At 42.9% G+C, this 12500-nt stretch overlaps 2 protein-coding genes across 2 annotated transcripts in view; both read right to left on the minus strand.

Moving 5' to 3' along the window:
* usp53b (ubiquitin specific peptidase 53b) overlaps positions 1 to 1970 on the minus strand; it is a 19834-nt gene extending 17864 nt beyond the window's left edge. Inside the window, exons 1-3 of the mRNA XM_030788252.1 lie at positions 1791 to 1970; positions 964 to 1056; positions 1 to 72 (exon numbers count right to left, since the gene is read on the minus strand). The exon at positions 1 to 72 is cut by the window's left edge and continues 63 nt beyond it. Of these exons, the coding sequence (XP_030644112.1) occupies positions 1 to 72; positions 964 to 1056; positions 1791 to 1970 (345 nt within the window). The remainder of the gene's footprint in view (positions 73 to 963; positions 1057 to 1790) is intronic.
* Positions 1971 to 12074: 10104 nt separating this feature from the next.
* The window catches only part of myoz2b (myozenin 2b), an 8648-nt gene continuing 8222 nt past the window's right edge, over positions 12075 to 12500 (minus strand). Inside the window, exon 6 of the mRNA XM_030788219.1 lies at positions 12075 to 12300. Within this exon, the coding sequence (XP_030644079.1) occupies positions 12075 to 12300 (226 nt within the window). The remainder of the gene's footprint in view (positions 12301 to 12500) is intronic.

Genomic DNA, 12500 nt, shown 5'->3' on the forward strand with positions numbered 1-12500 from the left:
TGCCAGGGCATGACGCAGCGTATCCGACGGCAACGCTCGCTCACGACTCTGCTGAAACTGACTAAAGATACTCTACACACACACACACACACACACACCATGAACATACACACACACACACACACACCCCCACCATAAACACACACACAAACACATACCCCATAAGCACAAACACACACACACACACACACCATAAAAAACACAAATACACACACAAACACACACACATGCACACAGACACCATAAACACAAACATACACACACGCGCAACACATGCACCATTTACAAACATAACAAATACACAGACAGACACATTCACACAAGCACACCCACACAGCTTAGTGAACTTAGAGTTTACATATGTTGTGAGATTTTGCATCAGTGCAATAGTTAACTTATAAAGGCTTTATCATTTGTAGACATTTTGTAAACATATATGTTATCTGGTATATTCAAATAAATCTTCAAAGCCATACAACTTTTAAACCCTCTGAAAATACATAAAACTCAGATATATGCATGTGACATTTAGTCTTAGCTGCATCACAGCAATGTGGCAGTGTGTTTCTGTGCGTGTGTGTGTGTGTGAGAGACAGAGAGAGGGAGAGAGAGAGAGGGAGAGAGAGAGAGAGAGAGAGAGAGTGTGTGTGTATGTGCATGTGTGTGAGAGAGTGAGGGAGATACAGAGAGAGAGAGAGAGAGAGTGTGTGTGTGCGTGTGTGTGTGTGTGAGAGAGAGAGAGAGAGAGAGAGAGAGAGAATGTATGTGTGTGTGTCTGTATGAGAGAGAGAGAGAGAGAGAGAGTGAGAGAGACAGAGAGAGAGAGAGAGAGAGAGAGAGAGAATGTATGTGTGTGTGTCTGTATGAGAGAGAGAGAGAGAGAGAGAGAGAGAGTGAGAGAGACAGAGAGAGAGAGAGAGAGAGAGAGAGAGAGAGAGTGTGTGTGTGTGTGTGTGCGTGTACCTTCAGAGCGCAAAAGATACATGCGTCCCTGAGGCAGTAGTGGGCGGAGAGTTGTCTCAGACTCCTCCTAAACACATCCAGCTGCCACAGAACCTGCACACACACACACACACACACACACAACACAGGTCACAACCCTAACATATATTATCCAACATACGCAGAATCACACTCTGTGCAGTTGTACACAGCAAACAGGCTGATGTTAAACAGTTCTCACTGTGTTATTTTAATTCACACTGATGCAACTATGAGATCAATGGAAAATGCACCTACCCTACTTGCACCTACCCTACTTGAACATTATTCATCCTGGGTAGGTGCAACACTGTTTTTATGGATTTCTGGATGCAAAAAAACTCGTAAATGTACAGCAGAAAAATGACATTAAAAAATCAACGATCATAAACTTGGTGTTTTTGGGCTTATGTGTTCGCAGCAGAAAAATATTCTCTAAAATCATATTTTAATGATTTCTAAATTTCACATATAGCTGCCAGCTGTCTGTAAATAACACAGAATTTAATGTCTGTGTTGTCCGAAAAAGAAAACGGTTCTATAAAAAAAAACTCCATCTGCTTGGACAGACACTTTGAAATTTCATGGTCATCAATCACCTGTGGTTATTTTTGAGCTTTGATCAGTTGTCCAGCTGTGAACTGTTCCCATACAAAAAAATCAAAGTTTATGGTAATGGTTTTATGACATTTTATCGAATTTCAATTTTTTAAGGGAAATCGCTTGTATCGGCTGTATTTAGCCAGACTTGTTGTAAGCTCTTAAAACAACACATGCCCACACACACACACACACACACACACACACACCTGTACGGCACTGTTGAGGAAGCAGCTGTTCTGGCCCGGTTCGTTCAGAAGGCCTTTGGTCAGGGCCAGGGACAGCATGGAGCCTGGCTGGTACGACTTCCCCAGTCCTCCCCCCGGCATCCCGGCTCCCCCCAGCCCCCCTGCTGCACCAGGCTTCTTAAACAGCTTGACCCATGCCATTGAACAGAAACAAACCCAGTCTAAGGAGGGGGGAGTCACTCAACAACACAAGACCCTCTCTCTGACTGGAACCGCATCAGTCCAGTTCCTGGTGTCCAGCAGAGAAAACTAGGGTCCTGATTTCATCTAAACAGGGTCTTTACAGAGCAACTGTAGCGCTGAGGTGAGCCGGCCGAGCCAAAATGGAGTCCAGGTCATTGGGCTTGTGGAAAAACAGGCACAAAGAAGGAGAGCTCTTGATACAAAAGGCCCGTGTTCTAGCAGCAGGTTGCAAAGCGTCTCTGTAAAGATCTCACTGTGTGTGTGTCATGTTTGTGTGGCCTTATCCCTCGCTGGAGGGAGTGTTTCCAAACACACACACGCAGGGCAGAGAGCGCTCCAGTCCACCTGAGGGGCGAATCCATTTCATCCTGGCAAGCATCCAGCTGGAATCAGACGAGGTCGGCCATGGGATTTTTCGTATGGACGCTGCAAATCAACACAACAGGGCAATGACAGAGAGAGAGAGAGAGAGAGAGAGAGAGAGAGAGAAAGAGAGAGAGAGAGAGAGAGAGGGAGAGAAGGAGAGAGAGAGGGGCAGAAAGGGAGGGGGTGGGGACAAAAGAGAGGAAATCAATGGCTATTACGTGGGGGCCACTTTAAGAACCATTTTAACAAAATGACGTCTGACAGCATCTTCTCCCCTTGGTCATGTGAACCGTGCACTCTGGGGTGGAATTCCCCCGTGTAACGTAACACACGTGTTTCAAGAGGACAAATTCATTTATGGCTTTGAGATTATATGTTCAAATCGACCGTAAACAGAATCTGACACTGTCCTGTGTTGCAATATTATGTTTCTGCGCATTTAAAACCAAATTCTTCTTCACCTCTTATTCTATGAAAAAAAACATCCTTTTTTTTTTTTAATCCTACCGATGGATCGTCCGCTGGGCACTCGCTATGTGCCTGAACATTCCACTTGCTCAGCGTTAAGCGAAAATGCCGAATTTGGTCCAAACGCTACATCAGTTTCAGACTGACTGAGCTGCCTGCACGGTTAAGCAGGATTAAGGATACAGCCAAGTTTATGCAGTAGTTCCCTCCTCTTTGAAATGGCAAAAGATCTCCATTCCTCTTCATTAAGAGTAACTTGAGATAACTCTCTCTCTCTCTCCTTCACTTCCTCCCCTCAGAAACGTCTGGACGGTTTCCTGAGCTTCGGGCTGAGGCGGCAAAATGAATCACAGCTCTATCCAAAGCGTCCCCGCTTCGTTATAAAACAAACGGAGCTTCAGGCGCTTTCACACTCTGAGTAAATCGTGTGAAGTTTTGATCGTGCGTTGAGTTTTCGCGAGGCTTTTAAACGTGCAAGGTCTTTCAGAGGCTTATCAGAGTGTCGTGCTTTCTAAGAACTCATGATACTTCCTGTCTTACGGTGACCCTCAGACGTGACCTGGAGAAAGTGATTGGCATGACATGCAGACGGAAATCCTCACCCAACACACCTAAGCCTTTCCCATTATAACAACAAAACCACTCCAACTTAAACCAGTTGGCCAAACAGATTTGAATATCATATTAGGTGGATGGACCCTGTGATTTTGGTAGGCAGGTGACAAATGTAAACATATGTTTCAGTAGATCTGAATCTTTAGTAGATTTCTGAATCTCTGTGGGCCAGAATTTGTCTTTATTAAAATGGTGAGCTACCAAAACATAACACACGCGCGCACACACACACACACACACACACACAAACATCTATACTGTATCTACCTATCTATGTTCACAATTCAAATCACTGACACACTGAATGTACATAGAGATCGTCATGCCTTGAGTTGTCTGCCAGGCTAAAGCTGCTAGCCAGCTAATCTTCTCCCGTTAAGAGGGTTGCTGTGTCTTGGCAATCGCCATGACGATAAGCACCACGGATACATGTCCATCCTTTCTCAGAAAAAAGAGGAGTGCAGTATCTAGGTTAATAGCGTACAATGGAGAAACACCGCTAATCTGCACTGCCTCCTATCAACTTAATGGAGACCTCAGCTTCCCAGTATGTGAGACAGAGAGCTACTCCAGTCAGCACAGCCAAAGAGCACTTTCTTCCCTGTCTGGACAGTTGGCGAGTAAACGATCCAGACATTTTCACTGTCCTTGTTATTGTAAATCCTTACACAAAAGAATAACACTGTGTATCAAAAAGAAGCACATTTGTCCGGTTTAAACTCAGGTTAACACGGTGCTTTACACAGTTAGTTTTGAGAACTGGAATTGATTTTCTCCAGATATTTAGGACACTAGGAAGTAAGTATGCAAGTTAATGAAGTGCTCAAACATATAATGTTGCTCTCTGACAGTCAAATGAGGAACTGTGTGAATAACCAGCCTGATCCCATGAATTGGCCCGAGTTCTGTTTACCCTGTGCATCTGACATTTCTCCTCTGCTCTGCTCTCTGCGTCTGGCATCTGTTCATAACGTTTTCTCACGGAGTGACTACTGTTTTTTTTTATCTCTGTGTCTCAGAGTGGGCCAACGCAGAGAATCCAGGTTATCTTTTTTCCTAAAATGTAACTGAGCAGTTTCAACTATTCAACTATTCATGTACACTGTGGGATCCGCTCTTGTCTGCAGGACTCTTATTTAGCCAATGTTCTCTGTTTTTAATGTTATTGTACATAAATTCTGTTTAAAACTGAAAACATTTATTCAAAAATTCATTAAAGATCTAGAGTATTTTTTGTTCTCTTTGAAAGTGTGACATGGAACTGATTGAAAAACACCCCCATGTTTAACAAGCTCAAATCTTGAGCTACACAAAAGAACAAACAAAAGATTAGTTATCCTTGACTGAGCTGAAGCACAGACCAGTAAACTCCAGTCCCACCAGTACAGTCCAGGATTAAACAGGATCAAGTAGACTGGGATAAGCTATGAAAGCAGACTTTACTGCCGCAATCACACACACACACACAAACACACACACACATGCAGAGTCTCTCTCCTTCTCTCTCACATCAGAATAACAGATTTTTTGGACTCTTTGCAAACGGACGAGCTGCCGACTTTCCTGTCTTCTCTCTTTCACACACATGCATACACACACACACACACAATTTCTCTCCTTCGCACACACACACACACACTCTCTCTCTTTCTTTCTCTCCCTCTCCTGGGACGACAATTGTGAGGGAGTTATACATTTTTAATAAACTTTAGCCACAGACTTCAGCCATATCTCTGAATTCTTCAGATGTTCTGTCAGACATTTCACACACACAGAGAAAAACTGCCTCCAGTTTGGTATCTAACTGAATGACACAGCTGCATCATTGACTGGGATGTGAAGTTTAAAAGTGTGGGTCTCATTTTGTCTGCTTTCTCTCTTCCTATCGTGACTTTACAGAGAAGGGCTCCGCCCTAATTGTGGATTGGCTGGGATTCCACAACATGATTGGTGAAGATTTCAAGATTTTTTTTACAATGAAGCATTTCCTACCATGACTGCTGGTCTTCCTATATCTATAACACAACCCCGGTCAGACAGGCTGATTGAATGTCTGCCAAAGATCCTCCTGATTTTTTTTTAATCACAAATATTTGTATCTTCTGAAGTTGTGGTTGATTTGGCGGCAGGCCATCCGTTTTCTTCCCACTCTGTGAAGCCGCACTGGTTTGTTGTCACACCTCTGAAGTGAGCTTAGTAGTTCTCCCAGTTTGCCCTTGGGTTTGTCTTACTCAAGAACCAGTTTCCAAAACCTTAGAGCAGATTTTCAATGTGCAATAAGTTGCTTTCACATTTTGTACTTTTTTTGATGTGTAATGTGGAAACAGCGGAACACTGGATTTATTAACAGTTTGTGTTTTCCCTTTTCTTTTATGGTTAACCTCTATGCCATTACATCTGTTCTGAGAGTCACAGCACTTTAACGGTCATGGGAAACCACAAGACTGTGTGTTTGATTCTCAATCATAGCAGCTCTCTGCAGCTTTGTCCTTGATCAAAACACAGAACCTGAGGGCTGTTCCAGAGGGCAGGGAGAAGAGGGTGTTTTCCCTGGATGTTCAGCACTGGCTTCTTTAACGGACATGCTGGGGAGAGTTCAATGTAATTATCAACGTAAAATCTACTGATATGTCTTGCAAGGTAAACTGTTCTGAAAATCCCTCTTAAGCTGAACCAAGACTCCATATGACATCCTTTATCTCAACTATGAACTTCTCCTACAGCTAAATCTGTCTGTCCTTTCATTTCACTTGTGTGAGTCACGGTCAGAAATGAAGCGAGGGGGGAAAGTTTTGATGCTGGCGGTCAACCGGTCACTGGGGGTGGGGGGATGTCAACAGAGTAAAATCATCCAAAGTTCTCTGGATCGCTTGTACCATCTATCAAAATTCACACAACTGCAAGGGCACGGTGGTTTTCCCGTGAACAAACGAAGCCAGATGACTCCTGCACTGAAACTCGAGAACTCGGACCTAAATTTAAGAGTATTTTTCAAGGGTTGAGGTTTCACACAAACCATCTGAGCCGCGACATGCATTCCTGGCATGACAAAGCTTCATAAGAAATCCCCTCTATGCGAGAAATGTCGAGACGGCGGGCGTTCGCGCTGGCTACTTGTCCCGTGTTGGATGGAGACGGCGCTCCGTGTTATCTCTGAGCGGCTACTTCTGTGCTAATGCAGTATAACGATACATTGTGCAGGTGAAATCAGTCCCCTTTCCCAGCTAGACCTGAACGGCGTGTTTTCGCTTACACCTGTTCACACGCATGCGTATCACAGCTCCGACAATACCGCAACTCAGCACCGCGTTAAAAAAAAATCACCTCAGAGAAAAGAAAAACTCTTCTTTTTTTAAATAGAAAAAAACCCCTGACACTTACCTCAAATATGTCGATATGTGTTGGATTTTTATTTTCCGCAGACGGTCGTCTTTTCAGTGTGCATTGCTGATACCGTATTTGTTGTTTAGCCAACACTGTGTATTTTTCTATTAATATTTGTGTAAGAGACAAACCAAAAGCGACGAGTGTAGCGAAACAGCAGCAAACGGGCCTATTTTGCGATAATAAACTCAAACCAGCGACGGCAGTGGTGCAGGGCTGCGCGTCCGCAGGCGCTCGCGGTCCTATCGTTCATCCATCTGAGACTTCTGGTGTTGTCGCTCCAATGCGTCTTGTCGAGTCGAGTGTATTTCCTTTGAGAAGCAGCAGAGATGACCGATGATTTCCAATGGCTGAGAAGTCTGCATAGGATTAGTGTTGGATTGCGAGTTAAGGGGTCAAACTCCGCCCCTTACTGTACAGTCTTTACTGCAATCCCGCAACAAACATCTTAGGACCTCAGTTGGCTGCGGGCTAGTTGTTCGAAACTCAGGTTAAACGTCTGTGAATTCCGTTATGGCTGATGAAATGAAAAGCGACATCGTTTCGATAAGTAAATACGTAGGCTACTTGAGAAGGCTCGAGTTACTGAATGAGACACAACGCGAGGCGGAAGGTTTACACTGCATCTTTAACCAACGGCGTTTCATAAGCATGCACCAGAAAAATGCATGACGCACGCACGAGATTTTATGATGTGTATTTCACTCTCTAAATGAAAAACTCGGGCGTTAAAATTGTGGATGTTGTCGCCATAGTCGTAGTACTTACAGCTCTAGATAACTTCTGGGTAATTTTAATAACGGAATTTAACGGTATTTCAATACGAATCTCGGTGAAAGTTAAGACCAGGCGTGAGAACAGTAACCTCGTTTTCGCGTGCACTGATGTCATACCTATGCAAGCCTGTACTTTTAAAAGCGCAGTATGTTGACTGCCCTCTCCTTTTTCCCCGTTTCGTATTTATTGTTTAGAAGATCTCCGCTCGTATTTAAAATCTTTTCGTTTAAGCAATTATGTAAATATTAGTCTAAGAGTTTAATGCGACAAAACGTGAAGTCTCTCCTCGCTTTAGGCGTTAAAGGTCTCACTGCTTTTAACCCAATGAACACAAGACATTCATTATACTAATGTAGGAGCCAGTGTCAGGAGTCAACGATGAGAATAAACGCATTACTTAACATTACACGCTGTAGGCTATTTCATATATGTAATTTATATAGGGAAAATAAATAGGTAAGTAGGCTGCTCTGTAACACTGAGACATTGCACTTGTACCAGTAGCTGCTTTTGTTTAAATACGCACTCTGGCCTCTGGAATGAACCCCGGCTGACATAGACAGTTACAGTTTCAACCATGATGTATACCAGTGTGTGCGCATGAAAGCCTTTTTAGTGTGCGACATACGGTAAAAACAAAAAAAAACCCTTTAGAATGACTCTAAAGTGTAAAAGTCTACGTGACAGAAAATAAAAAACAAATTTGTCAACATTTCTGTATCTGCCTACTGAAAGCTGTGGTCTTGGTGAAGTGGGATGTCGTTCTCAGAACACCATACAGACCAACAAGTGCAGCAACTTAATTTAGTTTTCGGCCTTGTGAAGTTTTCCAGTTTTAGTGAAATGTTTTACTTGACTTCCGAACGAAGAATAATGACGAATAAGACGTGAGTCTGTCAAAACTGCTAAAAAGGTAATCCTTTGCCCGCTAGCCCGCCAATTGTAATTGAGCAGGCTAAATAGCGAATCTTTTGCTGTCAGTAGCTCAGTTAATTAACACATTAAGATTAACTGTAATTTCTGAGGGGTTAACAGTATTTGTACAGCAAATGAGACGAAACCATATCAGGGGATAATATGTCTTCAATGGTACGCCACTTTATAAAAACAAACAAACAAACAAACAAATAAACAAACACAGTGACAGTAACTATTCACCTACTAAGTAGCCTACAGATTGATCTTCCTTCAGGTATTTGTGATGTCGCTGGCCTTGATGACTGTTCTCAGGTCAGACTGAAGGACCGAGAGCTAATGAGGTCAGACAGACGGACTGCGGAGGCCAAATGAGTATTTCATTCTGTTGGTCATCTGAAGGACACGTAGTATTGTTTTAACTCTGTGGTAAAATCCATATCCGTTTAACTATAATTACCATTAGCGTGTCCCAGTCGTTTTGTCGGTCGCGAGAGTGGTAATGAGCTCCGGCCAGACCCTGCCCCAGCTGCACGCGCCCAGGGCTTTTTCTCACATTGAAAAGCGTTACAGGGTCCTGCATTGCACTGTTACACTTTGAATATCGCGCAAGTTGGGTCACTCGCTCGCCTTTTATGAGTGGATTTCGCAAATCTGTGAAATTGAGAGGAGGTAGAGGTTTGTCGTCACGGTAGCTAACCTTATTCATGGGGTTTAGTGTACACGCGTGGCGTAACACCCTTACCCTATTAATTAGTGCATAGCTTTTGCTCATACACTGCCCATTGATTCCATAATGCACTGTAATAATTTATTTATGTTGTTCAGGGGAAAGAAATCCCCTCCACAAATTATATTTCTGTTTTTTTTCTGTTTCTCATGCTCATGATGTGACACATGATTGAACAAAATCCTGTAAAATCTATGAAAAGAACAGAGAGGGTAACAGGACAGCATGTCCTCTGGTGCGTGTTTGTTTAGTTCACAGACCCTTAAGTGCACATGTCATTTAATATCGTTCTCCCGCAATTAAATTTACTCTTTTGAATTCACAGTCCATCGAGGGCTCTCAGATGTCTGTCGGGCCAAATCTAAATCAGATTACAGATAAATCAGGAGAGTTAATGAAGTGATTACTGACGGTTGGGAAATCTCTGTGTTGCGTTTGTTGTAATGGAAGCATATGAGTTGCAGATGCTACGTTACTCATGACCTGTCTTAAATATAGCCGCTGTCATTGAGCGCAGACATGACTGTATCCTGTTTCAGAGTCTGTAACACGAGTTGGAGAAACTGACACTGTTTCTTGATCCACCATATGGTTCAGCAAAGCTAAATACAACAGCAATGCCAGATAGAGTCATCGTCATACCGCCATTAAGTCCACTATGTCTTAAAGAAAGTCGTCCTCATATCGTCAAACAGCGGGAATGGCTATAGCATAATACCGACCCTCTCTTACATACACACGCATACAGTTTTATCGCCTGCTATGGTCCAGCCAACAGCTTCGGTCCATTCCAACCCGTCTGGTTTCGGCAGCTCACTCTGGGCTAATCTACCGATATTGGCCTAAATGACGATATCGGTCTGAATGACGATATTGGTCTAAATGACTAGCTTCGTGAATGACAAATGAACATAGTAGAGCATAATGATATATATGGAACTCAATGAGGTGGCTAGCTTATTCTTAGAAAGAACCTGTTAGAACTTGCTCTTTTACACTGATTTGACCTCAGTTTTGTCATTTCTCCTGTGGGGGTTAAGGTTAGGATTGGGGACAGGGGTGGGTTGCCCTTAGATCAACAATAGAGGACAACTTCTAGCTTGAGTGCAAACTGCTGACTCCACTTAAAATACATGCAGGACACAAAGCCTTCTGTTAAAGGGAATGTTGAGGGAAACACACAAAGGAACTTGAAAATGAATTTAATAATTAGTCTGAGCGTCAAAATGGGAAATCATTTCCCCAGATCTCTGACAGCTGGCAGCCATGAGAGAGAGAGAGAGAGAGAGAGCGAGAGAGAGAGAGAGAGCACACCTCAGTCTGCAAGTCATGTTTCTAACGCCAAAATGATCCAACGCTTGTTTTGTTTCAGTAATTGATGTTACATAGATAACGCGGAAAACTGATTTTAATATGTTGAAATTCACAGAGCTGTGTGGAGAACACAAACAGGATGACGATAAGCGGGGATTTTTTCAAAATCCTACATGGCATTATTAGATTTCTCTGTAAAGTTCCTTCTCTTCTCTTTTGAATGACGATGGCTGTTTCCAAGACACTGCAGTATGAAAGTCCAGAAACAATGTCAACTTTATTAATGAGCTCAGTGAGGAGTCCATTTAAAGAAACACATTGTTTTGATTGGTTGTCACAGTTACCATGGCAATTACCATGACACCCCCCCCCCCCCCCCGGTGTTGTCCTCGGTGTGTGAATGAACGTGCAAAAGCTGTTGAAACTATTAACAAAATGTGAATGAACATTTATCTGTTGTCACAGAATCGCATGGGCCAATCAGTTTGTTTGGGTTAATTCTTTATTTCCACAATATGATAACTATACATTCAAATAAATACTCATTTAATTTAGCACAAATGTTAAAAGTATCGTATGAGAAAATGAGCAGAAATTAGCGGGAATTTAGCATGAATCCTGTATATGGATGTTTCTGATGATGCAGCGAGAGTTTCAGTCAAAAAACAGAACCCTAACACGTTTCAGTAAAGTCTCCAAAAAGAAGCACACCTTTCTTTTCTCTGTTTTTTTTTTTTTTTTTTACTTCAAAAACAAACCTCCAGGCACTTTTTTCACGTCATATTTACAGGGTTTTTTTTTTTTTAACTACTGAGGATAAAAGGAGATGTTACAATCTGATGCAAGTTATTAAATGTGTAGCGTTTTGACAGTGGACCCAGAACTTTGAAGTGAGAAGCGGAAAAACACTTTTTAAATATCACCCAACCCAAATGACACGTCTTCAAACGATGCACAGTAAAGGTCATTGTTCCGAGGGCACATATCAGTAAATACTGTAAAGGACATGACATAACCTCAAAGACTCTAGAGAGTGAACTGTATTATAATTCATCGACATACACGGATATAACTGATATCTGTCAGTTATGACAATGACCTCTGTTGACCTGTGTCCAGCATATGTTGAGAGAGACTGACTTGAGTAGCTTTTGTACAATCTCTATTTAGTGAGTGATACAAGCCTCACATGGGACACTTGATGCTTAGTTCTTAGCTAACGGTGACTGTTCGATGTGTCTATTGGCCGTATGTGCAATATGACACGCACGGCCGGGGTTTGAAAACTACCTGTCATCGTTTAACAGTTGCAGACTCTGTCTATTAAATATTGATAAATACTAAATGCAACCCAGTTTGACTCTTTCCCAGGATCACCCTGGAGTCACTGATGATGCGGATCGCTGGTTCGGTTCTAGGCTCAGGCTATCTGGGATCAGTTTCGACTTGTCCGGCGAGGCGTCGACGTCGGCGTCGGGAGCTGGGATTCCGTTTCACAGGTCGTCGGACTCAGGGATCTCTATGGGCTCCAGCGGGATTGTGGGTAGGATGATAGGGGTGCCGTCAGAGATCCAGCCCTGGGCGATACGGTTGAAGGTGGGGCGCTTGATCCCTGGGTCCTGGAGTTCTGGGTATCGCTGCGGGTTCAGGTCGATTTCGGGCAGTTTGAAGGAGATGCCCCGGGGAGCTTTATCAAACCCTCCATAAGGGGTGGCTACTCTGGAGGAGACAACAGAAAAAAAAAATGAATTTGGTTTTTTCTTTTTTGACAATCTGTTGATGATAAAGAAGTGTGCCAACTATCCAAGGGATGTTTTTGATGGTTTTCCCAGACGATGGAAAATATTCACAGAAGAGTTGGATCTTCTTCCCATGGTGCATCTGCACTGTGGAATGTTCTAGAAACTTGGCGGATTAAG

Source organism: Chanos chanos, chromosome 11 (genome assembly GCF_902362185.1).
Source record: "Chanos chanos chromosome 11, fChaCha1.1, whole genome shotgun sequence".
NCBI lineage: Eukaryota > Metazoa > Chordata > Actinopteri > Gonorynchiformes > Chanidae > Chanos > Chanos chanos.